The 15694-nt window shown below is 38.9% G+C and overlaps 1 protein-coding gene across 2 annotated transcripts in view; it reads left to right on the forward strand.

Annotated features, from left to right (window-relative positions):
- Window positions 1–15694, forward strand: part of LOC107654228 (brother of CDO-like) — a 28730-nt gene that overhangs the window by 5426 nt on the left and 7610 nt on the right. Inside the window, exons 1-6 of one of the 2 annotated variants that reach the window (XM_016441230.1) lie at window positions 897–978; window positions 8151–8275; window positions 8460–8741; window positions 12508–12654; window positions 14710–14853; window positions 14941–15234. In XM_016441230.1, coding sequence (XP_016296716.1) covers window positions 8167–8275; window positions 8460–8741; window positions 12508–12654; window positions 14710–14853; window positions 14941–15234 — 976 coding nt within the window. In that variant the 5' untranslated portion in view covers window positions 897–978; window positions 8151–8166. Of the gene's footprint in view, window positions 1–896; window positions 979–8150; window positions 8276–8459; window positions 8742–12507; window positions 12655–14709; window positions 14854–14940; window positions 15235–15694 lie in introns of those variants that run through there. The other variant, XM_016441229.1, reaches the window with a different exon arrangement.

The raw sequence follows: 15694 nt of genomic DNA on the forward strand, positions 1-15694 counted from the left end.
TCATCTGCACAGCTATAAGCTCTGTGTGGTTTTACAAGAAAATATGTTCAGTATTAATTTCCATTCTTTATTTTGTAATGAACTTCACAATGGCTGCATGTGTTTGAGAGTTTGAAACATTTGTCCTCCATCATGATTTGAAAAGTGTTTAATTTTGTTAGATTATTTTTATTATATTGTAGTTTGAACCGCATTCAAGCAGTTGATTCTAAAAGTGATTATTTATTTGAATTAGAACAGGTTTTGGGTCCTTGTGAGAATTCAAATGAGAATGTTCAACACGCACACCTCACATACAACATATATCTTGTTACAAATAACTGTTTTTGGGCCAATGGCTCATTTTCTCTTTGTAAGATTTGTGTGAAGTGATCTAAGCTCATTGAACCCATTTACTGATTGACAATATTTCCCTAATAAGCATCACCAAGACAGTTTTGTAATGGATTTTTGGTGAACTGAACCTCTTATAATACCTGCCTTGGTGGGAAGCAGCACGGAAACAGAGTCAGTCTAATCCTAACTGACAGATCCCATCGTCTGGCCAAATGGAGGTATGCAGTCATGTGATCATCCTGCTCAAAGTAGCCGAACTCAATAATTAGCGTGTGCTAGTTAATGCTGCCTTGTTATATGAATTATGCAAATATCGGGGTGCTTAATTGATCAGAGCCTCTGGACTTGGCTCAATCTTTTGCTCGTTAATCCATTGAGTGGGACTCATTATTGTATTTTTTGGGCAGGGGTGGATGTTGCTCATTAATAGACTGAAGGGTACGGTGATGGCGGGGGTAATGGCCTTGTTAGTGGTGCTTTTGATGTTTAATTTTCCGGCATGGGAACGACTGATGTCTTTGCGGTGAATTGTGGGAGTCTAGGCAGACCTGGAAAAGATTCTGCTTTGCTTACACCTGCTAATCTGTTCTGAGAGCCACGAGAACGTTCCAGAGGATTAAGTGATGGTGAAGAGCCCTGAAGGTAAAGTCATGGCTGTGGCAGCAAGGGAACTATGCCCAGAGTTTAGTCTGGGTGATGTATTGAATCTTCATGATGATTTTGCTGGGGATACAATGAAGCAAATTTTTAAATAGTACAATAATTTCAGTTGCCTTTTTATTTGGCCTAAAGACCATGTTGTTAGATTAGTTTCAAGTCAAGTCAAGTCACCTTTATTTATATAGCGCTTTTAACAATACAGATTGTGTCAAAGCAACTGAACAGCATTAATTAGGAAAATAGTGTGTCAATAATGCAAAATGACAATAGTAAACACAAATTTTTCAAGCAGTGCATTACAATAGTCCAGTCTAGAGGTCATGAATGCATGATTTCACAATTTTTCTGTGTCTTACTACATCATTTTGTAGTTGCGCCATTGATCTAAACTTCAGGTCGTTTTGAAGTTTGATTTGTTTCTGTGAATAAGTTCAAATGGTTCAGTAAATCAGTTAAAAAGTCAATAATTCATTTACATCATCAGTCAGAAATGTTCACTGAAGATTCTGTACTGCATTTATTATTTACAATGCTTTTCCCCAAAAAAAAAAAAAAAGTTAAATATTACTGTTTTTGATGTATTTTTAGATGAACACAATTCATTCTTCTTGAAATTTTTTTTTTTTTTTTTACTGTATCTGTTTGGAGTTAGTAATTTATTTACTTATTTTTGGAAATAAATTAATACTTTTATTCAGCATGGTTCGAAAGTGACAACACATTTGTAATGTTACAAAAAAAATCTCAGAAAAAAAGTGATGGTGGTTTCTACAAAAATATGGAGCAGCGCAACTCTCTTTGATGTTGGTAATGATGAGAAATGTTTCTTGAGCAGCAAATCGGCATATAATGATTTCTGAAGGACAGTGTGACATTGGAGAAATGTCTGCTGAAAATTCAGCTTCACCATCACAGAAATAATTACATTTTAAAATATAATTAAGTAGAAAACAGTTATTTTAAATAGTAATAGTATTGAGTTTTGATCAAATAAACGCAGCCTTGGTAAGCATAAGTGACTTCATTCAGAAACATAAAAAAAAAAAAACTTTTGTACTTTTATCAGTGGAAGTTTGGTCAAAATGGTGGTTCTTCTGGTTGCAGACAAATATATTTTCAGCCATTACAGAGCATAAATATTAGTGGTCGACTGATATATCGCCAAGGCCGATATATCGGCCGATATTTGGCATTTTTCAAATATCGGCATTGGCCGATAAGTTTTTCTGTTTGGCCAATGTGCTCAAGAAGGGACTTTTATTTTGACGGCACTGAGAACGGCAGCGCCTGAGCACACAGTGTTCACATTCTCCCTTTTGTTCGCTGTCGTCGTTCAGTTCTGTCTAAAATGGATAAGTCTATCTAATAATCAGATAGAACTGTTAAACAAAGGAATTATAATGAATACAAAAAAGTATTATAACGATTGCTTTAATATTATTAGTAATAGAAAGGCAAACATTATAATACTTTCTCGTTTGCCGTCAGCATTCAACAAATACGCATTTGAATGACTAATGAACATTTAATTTCACAAACCTTGCAGACTTAGTCGAATCTAGTTGAGATCTTGTGAAGTGTGCATTTGTATCCTGCATGATCGCGTGTTCTCTGCGTGACAGTCGGTCCGTGCAAATTGACTGTCGATAGGAGGAGAGTTCTGCTTGACTGGCGATCGACAAACTAAACTCGTGATTTAAAATTATGCTGCACTTTATGCATTTGCCCACTGTCATGTTCATGTCATTTTCATTGCGTGCTGTATGTAAAATGAGTGTTACCTTGGCTTTATTAAAAAAAAAAAAAGGCCTATATGATTCCCAATGCACACAAACTTCCCAGAATACTGAGTGCCCTGTTGGTTACAGTGTTTACTTCCTTTTCAATTAGATTTTTATTAAATATTTATTTGTGAAAAATGCTTTGTCTTCTAAAGTATAAGTACGTTTATTTTACACAATTATTTTTAATCCATTTTCAAATGACTTCAAATTTCTTAAATATTAATTAAAATAAATAAAATGATATCGGCTTTATATCGACCATCGGCCACCCTGCTTTCCAAGATATCGGCATCGGCATCGGCTGTCAAAAAACCCATATCGGTCGACCACTAATAAATATTGAGATATTCTGTTTACAGAACTTTAAAGTGTGTTGTTCATCTATAAGGAGGCCAACATTTCAGTAAAACTCTCCCTCTGAACTGTACTTTCTCCATTTTTGACTCCTTCAGCCAAATGGCCAGCAAACTTCAACCATCCACCATCTCAATTTCCCCCCTCTTCGGTCAATCACCAGTTGACATCCACTCTCTAATTTGGATCCCTAAAGCTTAGATCCCCCCCCTACACTCACCCCCACATCCACTAACCACTTTTGGCTCTCTAATTTTGGCGCTTTTCCACTGCGTGGTACGACTCGGCTCGGCTCGGTACGGCACGGCTCAGTTCGGCTCGGTTTGCGTTTCCACTGCAGATTAGTATCGCTTTAGAGTGGGCGGGATTATTCACATGTCATTATAGTTGCGCCGCCTCTACTGCCGCGACTCCTAAAAAACTTTTTCATTCCGCGTCGCCCCATCAAGCTCTCACTGGATCCGCTCCTCTGCTATCAACGAGAGCAACGTCTGTACTTCCTCAACAGGGGGAACAGCCACTTTTTGGTTGTTAAAAAAAGGTGCGCTCGTTCAAAACAGTTGCATTCGATCCTTCGCTGGCTGTGCTGATTTAAATCTAGCGGTTCTTTTGTGTTTGTGTCGCAAGTTCAGTGACGCAGGCAGTGACGATTCTCTCCGGCCAATCCGTGATCAGCAGAGTTTACACGTCACGTTTTGGTAACGGTACGGTTCGCTTGGAAACCCAACAGAAGTGGTACTAAAAAAAGTACCAGGTACCAGGTACACTGTACCCAGTGGAAAACCCCCCAAAAGTGAACCGTACCGAGCCTTACCGTGCCGTACCATGCAGTGGAAAAGCGCCATAACTCCCCCAGCCCAAAACTGCAACCCACACTTGTCCATTGAGCTGCCCCCATCAGCTCTTCCTCTGGCCCTTCTGAGAAACGTCTCTCCTTTCACTGGGGGCCGTAGGGTTATTGTCCGTGCACCGGCTCACTGCTTTACAATGACTCTCCACTCTATTAAGGTGCGTTCTGCCTGTTACCGTCGCCCGGAGCAACGGGCCTCCCGCATGGCAGATATGTGCTGTGGCATTGTGGGCCATGGGCCCGCGCGGGCAGTTGAACCCAGCACTCCTCACACTTGACACCGCATGTGTTTATCTAAAGGGGGGGGTGTTATTGTGATGTTTGGAGAATCGAGGATGGGTCGGGGGGGCTGAAGGACATAAATGGGGTGAAGGGAGAGGGGTGATAAATATTCAGAAGGAGCTAAACTCCACCTCCTCCCCTCGCCTCCTCGTTACTCTTCTCCTCCCTCTGTGCGGAAAGCAGATGGAATGTGAACAGTACGAGGGAGGGCCCACAGGGCAGCCGAGAGCGGTTTTATCCAATTAGTAAGGTTGTCAAAATGAATTTCACACAGGCTGGAGGACAGTAGTGACCAGAGTGGCCCTAGAAGAAAGAACTCCATTTAGTGACAAAGAGGCATTATGAAGTCACTTCAGTATTATGCTTTTTGTCTCTCTTTCTTTCTCCGTTTCTCCTATAAACAGAGTCTAAACGCACATGCCTTTGTACAGCCCTTATCCAGATACTCAGATCAATGCAATCTCTGCTCTCTAAAGGGGTCACATACTTACCGCAGCACGTTTTTCGCTTGCAGTATCGTTTGACTCCCCCTGCTTGTGCATCGTTGGTGAAGAAGGAAAAAAATGGCAGCGCTATGAATTATTTCCTGTTACAGTTGTGACTTGATATGAATGTGAAGTGTTTGTCTCAGAGGCGATGACATGAGCTGGATTGCGCATATGTGTCACGTGAGTGAGTGAAACGTGTGTGTTCAAGGGGATAACTTCTGACGCCTGAGACAGGTGGCTTGACAGCCAAGGAGACACTATTGCCGCCCTTTCCAAACCTATAGGGCAGCTGTCCTGTTCCTGTTGACAGCACAGCTTTATTGGCTCCAAAGAGCTTGATAGTCTGAGTAGATGCTGTAGTTTATTGGATGCAAACATGTAGCCTGTTTTTCACAATCCAGTGGGATCGATGAGGCTCATCAATAATAATGGTTTCAGGTGTGTTGACAGAGCTGTCATTTGCCTAATCAAATGAGTTCTACACTATATGTATGTTTTTATGCCTCACAAACATAAAGATTTGGTAGTTTGTGATGTATTGAAGGTGGTTGTTGTTACAAACTCTGCTGATTTTAATATTTGGTCAAGGTAAAGTTAGCTAGCTGGTTAACATATGAGATTTTGTTGGAAACTGTTCATAGGCATCACTTAATTCTTAATTATTTAAGAAAACTTGATATTTAAAATTTTACATACAAATATAAAATGTTTATTTATTTATTTAGGCTAAATATTTTTAGATAAAACATTGGCAGGGCAAATTACAAATCTGAACTATGTTCTCAACCCGTCTAGAAGAAAAAAATATTTATTCAGTTCTACCAATGTTTTGCAACAGTTTTTGTTCACTGAAAGTTTGTTGAAATGCATTTTTAATGTTTCACAGGCTGAATGATTGATACTCGGGTAATTAACAGCATCTGACAATTGATTTAAATATGTGGTCATGGCAAAGTAATATAACTAGCAAACTTGGATGAGATTTTTTTTGTTGGGACAGTTGAGAGAATAATGTTCATCGTCACTTTGAGTGGGTTTGAAAATATAAAATTATTTGCAATAAATATATTCATTTATATTCAATATTAGGTTATTTTTGACAAATATAAAAATATATTGCTAAAGCTATATTTTATTTATTTTTTATTTTATTATATTTTATTTGTTTACTTTTTTTTTTCATAGTGAAAATATTGTAAGGTCTATTTCTAATCTGAACTTTGTTCTTGACCAGTACAGCAGAAAAAAAAGAGTTCTACCAGTGTTTTGCCAGGTTTTTGTCCATTGGAGATTGTAGGACACACATTTTCAGTGTTTAATTGGTTGAGTGATTGACACCCATGTACACAACTACACCTGACTGTACTTCCACCCCTCACCGTCACTGGCTGTGGTCAAAACACAACTGAAACAATCATCTGCACCTACAATAGTAATGGATGTAGTTGTAGTATTAACAGCAATATCACCAGTTGTAGTGTTACTGTTCTTAGTAATTGCAATCAGTATCAGACATGGTGGTAAATCATTCATTTTAGCAGTAATATTAAAAAGAGCAGTGACATGAGCCAATCATTGACCTGATTAAAGCTGATGACTTAACAGAGCTTTAACTAAGCATGGAGAACTTGACCAAGTGTTCACTTAAAGTGGTAGAAACTAGTTGCTTATCAAGTTGAGTGTTTGCTTAGGTCAGTATGATCTTAACTACACAGTGAGGTTCCCCGATGTGCCTGGAATCAGCGTCATGTCGTTTCCACTTCAGAGACAAGAAACAAACAAGCTAATGTTGTAGCAGACAGCAGAATCCATCAGCATTTTAACACATATGGTAATTAAAATGATGAGTCCAACATTTCCAAAACAGTCAGACTAAATAACATCTCTCAGCATAACTTGTTTATTTCTGGTGTTGGAAATGGAAAAACATTTATTTAGGACCAACCCCAAAGTCTGTAAATGGCACACATTCTATTCCGTCAGCAGAGTTTGGCTAATAGCTAATGGCTATGTACCTACCAGCTCCAGAAAAACAACTCTAGATCCCAAGACGCAGATATCATTTATTTTTGCAGGGTTTTTCTAGAGTTGTGTCGTGTGGTTCCCTCCCATATTTGAGCTCTCAATCTTTCTGTGAGGCTTCATTAATCATTACTTACAACTGATGGGAGTAGAGTTATGTGTGTTTGTGTGTGTGAGAGCGAGAGCGAGAGATTTGCAGTCTGGGAGCAATGGACCACCCTCCTCCTCCTGATGGGAAGTTGTTAGTTTAACCTGACAGGAAAGAATTCGGGAAACTTGGCAGTAGGAGTCGAGGGAGAGAAACGCTCCCTTTCCTGCATTAACTGTTAATACACTAACCATTACTCTTTTTCTCCTGCTTGCTCTTTCTCCCTCGGTTTGCATCTTTGTAAGGATCACATTACACTACTCAATATTTCCAGAAAATACAAATGATATCACCTCCACCCCATTGTCCTTTGTGTGCAGGTCTTTTTCTTTTGAACCCGCCTGTATCGGTTACACCTGAGTGAGGGGGCTCAGATTTCCCCCTCTTCTTATCCGGGCACCCGTCTAAACAGTTCGACCCGCTGAATGAGGGTTCAAGCGGGATGTGTGTTTCAGCATGTGTTCTGTGAACTTGTAAGGAAAGATTGTTTCACGAGTAGCAGAACACTATTTTTGCCCCCTTAAAGTGGACCATGGGATAGGAAAGCTACTTGTAGGGTCATTAATAAAATTTCATGTTTTTGAAAGAAGTTTTATTAATACTGATCAAGGCTACTTTTATTTGAATATATAGTGTAGAATATATAATACAAAAATATAGTGAAACTATTGTGTAATATTATTACAATTTTAAATAACTGTTTTCTTTTTTAAAATACATTTAAGAAAAATGTTTTATTCCTGCGGTGACAAAGCTGCCATTACCCCAGTCTTCAGTGTCACATGATCCTTCAGAAATCAGTCTAATGTGCTGATTTAGTGCTTAAGAAACCTTATTTATTCATCAGCATTGAAAACAGTGTTTGATTTTTCAGGGTTTCATGAATAGATAGTTCAAAAGAGCAGCATTTTTTTAAATATAAACCTTTTGTAACATTATAGGCTAAATGTCATTATTTTCACTTGTGATCAATTTAATGTGTCCTTGCTGAATAAAGTACAATTTTTTTTTTTTTTTTCAAAACGAAAAAGTGCTTAATGGCTCCTGAGTTGTAAATGGATTTCACTCTAAATTTGGTCTCTTTTCTTGTTTTTGACCACTGTATGACTCGGGTTGTGGGTTGTGTGTGTTAGTTCATTACTATACTCACCACATGTGCAATGTAATGTCACATTAACTACGCTTTCATCTGATAACCTCTCTCTCTTTCTCGCTCTCTCTCACAGGGGTAGTGTATGGAAGATGTCTGGGATATTGGATTGGATACCCTGGGAAAGAAAGCGGAAGATTCGAGTGCTGTGTGCCCTGGGTGCGCTGCTGTGCTGCCTGCAGGATAGTGCAGCTGTTAGAGGTGAGTTTCTAACGTCTTGGTTCTTCTCCATCTGTTACAAGACCTATTCCCACCTAAACATCATAAAGTTGGCTTCATTTGAGTTAAAACAAACTGCGTTCAGATCCAGCACCTATTATAGCCATTTGTTTTGGATAACTGATATATTTATTCACCATTATTATGTCCCACTTTCTCTTTCTAGATGACTTCCCAATCTTCACTGAGGAGCCTCTCTCTGTGGTACAGAAACTGGGGGGCAGCGTGACCCTGCGCTGCAGCGCCCTGCCCAACCATGTCAACATCAGCTGGCGTCTGAACGGCAGAGAGCTGCCAACTGGGGGCGACGAAGAGCTGGGAGTGCTGGTGCGGCCCGGTTCGCTCTACATCCCCTCCCTTACTAACCTCACCGTGGGCAGATACCAGTGTGTGGCCACCACCAGCGTCGGGTCCTGTGCTAGCGTGCTGGCCAACGTTACTGCAGCTAGTGAGTTTGCATTTGCATTTGTTGTCATTTGGTGTCACACACTTGCATTTGTTGTATACATATTTACACACAGTGTTGTGAACTTTTCTGTGCTAAATTCAAAGGGCTCTGTAGTGTGTGGTTTTGTGCCAGCTGTACTGTTAGTGTGCGTGTTTACCCTAAGTTAGTCAGTGATGGAGCACGGGAAGGGGCGTGTAATGTGACCCACCATAATGCGTGTGTGTACGGGTGAACCACGGGCCCCATTAGTGAAGGGCCTCCTCCCTGTTCTCCACTGCTTCCCTCTTTTCATATACAGAGACGGAACGAGACAGAAAGACAGAAAAAGAAACTGTGTGTGAATTTTGTGAGAGTTTCTGCATATACTACCATTTAAAAGTTTGGGATTGTTGTAATTTGTAATAATATGTGACCCTGGAGCACAAAACCAGTCATAAGTAGCACGGGTATATTTGTAGCAATAGCCAACAATACATTGTATGTATGAAATTACCGATTTTTCTTTTATGCCAAAAATAATTAGGATTTTAAAGGGTTAGTTAACCCAAAAATGAAAATTCTGTCATTAATTACTCACCCTCATGTAGTTTCAAACCCGTAAGACCTTCATTCATCTTCGGAACACAAATTAAGATATTTTTGATGGAATCTGAGAGCTGTCTGACCCTGCATAGACAGCAATACAACTGAAATGTTCCCAAGTCCAGAAACGTAGCAAGGAGATCTGTAAAATAATCCATGTGACATCAGGGGTTCAACCGTAATTTTACGAAGCTACGAGAATAATTTTTGTGTGCAAAAGAAAAAAAATAACGACTTTATTCAACAATTCATCTCCTCCGCATCACCCTGTAGCGCCATTTTGGAGAATATCAGCTGGACGTAAACAACTTATGCTGTTCTGTGTCAGCTGCGTCACACTGATACGTCTTCTTTTACTTCTTGTCTCCCTTTTACTTTAAAGTGTTAGTTAATCCAAAAATGAAAATTCTGTCATTAATTATTTTACCGTCATGTTGTTCCAAACCTGTAAGACCTTCGTTCATCTTCGGAACACAAATTAAGATATTTTTGATGAAATCCGAGAGATTTCTGACCCTGCATAGACAGCAACAGAACTACCACGTTCAAGGCCCAGAAAGGTAGTAAGGACATTGTTAAAATCGTTTATATTTCTTAGTCTTTTTTAGACATGAGGGTATTTAATGACAGAATTTTCATTTTTGGGTGAACTATCCCTTTAATCGCAGCAGCACTCAAGCTGAACTCCACAGGTTTGTGTATAAAACCTGATGATCATGTTCTCCAGGATGATTTGAGATGATCCATTGTAAGAGCATCTTGAGCTTCAATGGAAGCGAGAACAACTGACCGTCTGTACAAAAGTATACACATGATCACAATTTTTTTTTAATTTGTGGTCTATAAAAATGCTGAATTTCTTGCTAATTTTACATCATAATAAATGTCAAAATCCTAAAACTTTCAGGTTTTTTTTTACAGGTTTATTTTCATAAACTGTATGTGAATATATGCCACATACGAAATTCTAAAGAACTGTGTGCATGCATGTGTGTTTGTGTGATAGTGTGAGCAGGGTAGGTTTGACGGGACTAGTCGAGGCAGGATCTTCTGTCAAGATGAGACGTGACATGAGATTCTTGACACCATCTTCACCTCCCCAAAGCAGGCATGCTTTACATCACCCCCCCCCGATTTCCCTCTCTCAAACTCTGCTCATGGCATTTAATGGTGCATTGGATTTCAGTCCTCTCAAAGCACATTTGTTTTGTTCTGACTTTCAGTCTCCCTCATTTAACTTTGACTCTCGTACATTTGCGAGATGTAATTGATAAGGACTATGAATTAGAATTCGAGGGCTAGGGGCGTGCAGATGCAAGCTCTTAGCTGGGGCCCCCGTCTCTGATGATCCCACGTCGGCCCCTCACTCTAATTTAATAAAGACCTCCTCCCTAAGTCAGCCAGGGGTTGGACGGTTCCTCGGGGAGGGCGCTGCATGTGATCGCGAGCCTGTAGTTGTCTCACGTCCCCATATTCCACTGTTAGTTCATTCATTTCGTTCTTTCGCCATAAAACAGTTTAAATGCAGTCCATATGACTCGTATGCGATGTTCCAAGTCTTTTGATGTTATATGATGGCTTTGTGTGAGGAAGAGATGGAAATTGAGTAGCCTATTTATTTATACGCTGACAGCCTTTATCTAGCCTCAGTCCATGTTTAATTACACAGGGTTGGATTTTTAAATGTTTTTAAAAGAAGTTTCATATGCTCACCAAGGCTGCATTTATTTCATCGAGAAAACAGTGAAAACCGTAATATTGTGAAATATTACAATTTAAAATAACTGTTTTGTATTTTAATATTTTAAAATTTATTCCTGTGTTGGCAAAGCTGAATTTTCAGCATTATTACTCCAGTCTTTACTGACACATGATTCTTCAGAAATCATTCTAATATTCTGGTTTGGTGCACAGAAACATTTATTATTATTGTCAATGTTGGAAACAGTTGTGCTGCTTAATATTTGTGTGGAAGCCCATTTTCTAGGATTCTAGGATGAATAGAAAGATAAAAAGAACATCATTTGAGTTATAACATTTTTTATCTCACCTTTGATCAGTTTAAAGCAACCTTGATAAAAAAAACATACTGCCTTCAAACTTTTGAAAATTAGTGTATATGACTTTTATTTTTGTTTAAAAAAGTTTAATGTTATTAATTGAATGTTTTCTCCCTCTTTCCCCTTTTGCACACCTGAGGAGGGGGAGGAATGTTTTGAGGAGAGGGTGGTGAAGGGGGAGTCAGTCAGAGGAGGGGTTAAAGGTGTGCACTGAGGAATTTAGGAGAGGTGTGGGGCGGTGGGGGGTGTTGGCAGGGTTGGGCTGTAAAAAGACCCTGATTGATTTAGCAAATGGATCGTTTCCCCCTCAAAACATTCTCCACCCTGCTCTCAGCCTCATATCCTGGAAATCTCATCTCCCAAGAAATGATTTCAAAAAGCAATTTCACTTCAAAAACCAAGCAATGATTACTTTCAGAGTACAGATGCAGCTGGTGTCAAAGAGTTTATCAGATGCTGATTATTTAAGTTCTCATCTCATCCATCATTGTATGTCTTTGGTTCCAGGAATACTTAACAGAGCTTTTTTTCATCTTTACCTCACAGATCTTTTGGCTCTGTTGTACATAACTTCGAGACGTATCAGACGCCAAGGAATATAACTAAACTCTGGAGAACAATGAAATGATTTGATTTGTGAGAGGAGTAATGAACAGTTGGGGAGATATTTAAGTTCGGGGTTTTTTCAGGACAGCACTGTGCAATTTTCCCCGTTTGCCTTTGGAAAATATTCCCTTCACAGAATGAAACACAGACTCACTTAGAAAGAGTTATTCCATTTTATTGCAATCCAAACTGCTTTTCCTCCCTTGAAACTCAAGAAATGGCTGACCTTTAGCCTTTGACCTCATTTTAGCCTGGGCTGACTTGAGCTTAAAGAAGCTAGACTTTCTGTCTCTGTTTTTCAGAGCTATTGGGTGTCTGCCCATTTGATATCCCAGTAAAAGTCCTAAGCATATGCACTCTAATGCTTCTCAGTTTCCTGAATGGAATACAAAGAGGCTTTCAACTTCGAAATGCTCAAAACCGACACTTTGGACGTTTGAGATTTCTTTTGCTTTTCTTGGTTTAGTGTATATGCTATATGGTTGAAAAACTAATCATTCTTGTGCGTTTGTGTGCAGAACTGCGTGATTTTGAGCCAGATGACCAGCAGGAGATTGAGGTGGATGAAGGGAACACAGCAGTGATTGAATGCCATCTGCCTGAGAGTCAACCCAAAGCTCAGGTCCGCTACAGTGTCAAACAGGAGTGGCTGGAGACTTCTAAAGGTACATTTTACTATTTTTCTGGCTTAACATAATTATTCGCCATTTTGCTCAACATACACCAGTTGTTCTTAATCAAGGGGCCTGAGACCTACTAGGGAGCCTCAGCACACTTTCACTTGATTTACACAAGATGTAAAATGTAAATTAATTGATCATAAAAAGTTTAAACCATTTGGAACATTGTTTTTGAGATTATGGAATTGAATTGTTTTTATTATTTATAATTATTTAATTATTTTGGTAACACATCAGTATAGGGACCAGTTCTCACTATTCCGTCTTTCGGATGAGACGTTAAACCGAGGTCCTGACTCTCTGTGGTCATTAAAAATCCCATGGCACTTCTCGTAAAGAGTAGGGGTGTAACCCCGGTGTCCTGGCCAAAACTGCCCCCCTTGCCTTTGTCAATCATGGCCTAATAATCCCCATCCACTTGATTGGCTCTATGACTCTCTCTCCTCTCCACCTGTAGCTGGTGTGTGGTGAGTGCACTGGCGCCCGTTGTCCTGTGGCTGCCGTCGCATCATCCAAGTGGATGCTGCACACTGGTGATGTTTGAGGAGAGACCCCCTCATATGATTGTAAAGCGCTTTGGGTGTACAAAAATACACAATAAAGCGCTATATAAATGCATCATTCATTCATTTGTTCGTTCATTCGTTCGTTCGTTCGTTCATTCATTCACTATTAACTAGTTGCTATTAGCATGCCTATTATTAACTTATTGGCTGTTTATTAGTATGTATAAATCACATATGACCCACATTCTACATCCCTAATCCTACCCAATACCTAAACTTAACAACTACCTTACTAACTATTAATAAGCAGCAAATTAGGAGTTTGAGGCAAAAGCCATATTTAATGGTTTGTTAGTAGCAAGAATTGGACCTTAAAATAATGTGTGACCATTATTTTAATATATTGCCTCTCCTAGTTTCTGTAAAGGAGTCAAAAAGGTTGAGAACCACTGCTCTGTTTAAGTACATGATTGCAAATGCACAAAGAACGTTTCATTCAAGGTACAATACAGTGTAAATGTTTGCTTTCTTATCTTTGCCACAAGAGGTGCTATAATCGCTATTAATGTTGACAGTCTTGTTTTACAGTAATTTCTTTCAACTACTGAAGACAATGTTGTTGAGCAAATTAGTTAAATTTTTCATGTTTCTTGCTTAGTTATAACACATCCAGTTTAATGGCATAGATCAAGGGTGTCAAACTCAGTTCCTGGAGGGCCACAGGCCTGCACAGTTTAGATATAACCCTAATTAAACACGTCTGATCCAGCTAATCTAATCATTTAGGCTTATTTGAAAACTACATAATATGTGTGTTGGAGTAGGGTTGGAACTAAACTCTGCAGGGCTGCAGCCCTCCAGGAACTGAGTTTGACACCCCTGGCATAGATGGTTACACTTTATTTTAAGACGTCCTTGTTACAGTGTAATTATACATTTAAGTACGGAGTAATATTAACTACATATACTTACTATATGGTTAGGATTAGGGTTTGGCTTATACTTGTGTGTAATTATACATTATTTATGGTTATTATAATAGTAAGAACATGTAACGTGTAACAAGGACACCTTAAAATGTTTTTTTGACTGTAACTCTGTAGCATACTCTGTATTAACTATATTATGCACGTCACATTTATGGCTAAAATTGAAGCTCTGTTTTACCTGAGCCATCATTAGGTCTGTTACAATTGAATTTAAATACGATTTACTTCAGTTATTTCTGCCATTTTTGAAATGAACACTAGTTGATTCTGGTATTTGGGTGTTTGACAGCTCTTGTCTTGTTGAGAGTCATCAAGTCTTTGTGTGTTGTCTAGTCTTGTCCACTCAACAAAGCGCTGACTGTTAGCATGATTGTCTTTGTTGCAGTTTCTCTTGCTGTTCATATATTTATTTAAGTCAGTGAAGATCACAGCTTAGATTTAAGAAATGTTGCCAATTCTTAAACTAGATTCTGTTGACGAATCTGTTTATACAAGCCAAATCTGTCCTTAAGATGCCAATCATTGGTTCTCTGATTGTGTCCTAGGGAATTACTTGATCATGCCATCAGGAAACCTTCAGATAGCCAATGCTACACGGGATGATGAGGGTCCCTACAAATGTGCTGCTTACAACCCTGTCACCCAGGAAGTAAAAACTTCCACCTCTACCGATCGTCTTAGAATACGACGTAAGTGGATACCAGAAAACACACGCACATACACAAAAACACATTTTTGTTGATATAAAATTGAGTAAAATGTATCATCCCATCTAGGTTCGACATCTGAGGCCGCACGTATCATCTATCCACCTGCATCTCGGTCCATTATGGTGAATAAAGGCCAGCGGCTTGTGCTTGAGTGTGTGGCCAGCGGCATTCCCACTCCACATGTCACATGGGCCAAGGATGGTCTGGACTTGCGAAATCATAACAACACCCGCTTCTTGCTTAGCAACTTGTTGATTGATGCTGTAAGCAAGAGCGACTCGGGCACTTACGTGTGTCACGCTGATAACGGCATGGGCTCTGCGAGTTCTGCTAGGGTGCTGTACGACGTGCAGGTGTTTGGTGAGTATGATGGCTAGAGAGGAAGAGTCGCACACTATGGGGCTGCAGGAGTCATATGTTAATGCCCATCAAATGTTAACACTTTACAATACACTATTAATGAATGCATTAGGCTATCATGACGATACAATACTTTTACAGCATTTCTTAATCTAAATTAATGTTAATTTATCCATGCATTAATATTTTTTAACATCAAGCTGTATATATTAACATTAACTAATGTATTATGAGCAAACATTAATTAACAATTGACAATTTATTTATATACACTGCCATTCAATAGATTGGAGTCGAGAAATAATTTGAAAGTAGCAAATATTTGATCAGAAATTCAGTAAAAACAGTAGTATTGTGAAATATTATTGCAATTTAAACTAACTTTTTTTGTTAATAGAAAAATTTATATTAATAAAATATTTTAAAATGTAATTTATTATTGTGATGACAAAGCTGAATT

The sequence above is a fragment of the Sinocyclocheilus anshuiensis genome, unplaced genomic scaffold, assembly GCF_001515605.1.
Source record: "Sinocyclocheilus anshuiensis isolate Anshui unplaced genomic scaffold, SAMN03320099.WGS_v1.1 scaffold655, whole genome shotgun sequence".
In the NCBI taxonomy this organism is placed as follows: domain Eukaryota; kingdom Metazoa; phylum Chordata; class Actinopteri; order Cypriniformes; family Cyprinidae; genus Sinocyclocheilus; species Sinocyclocheilus anshuiensis.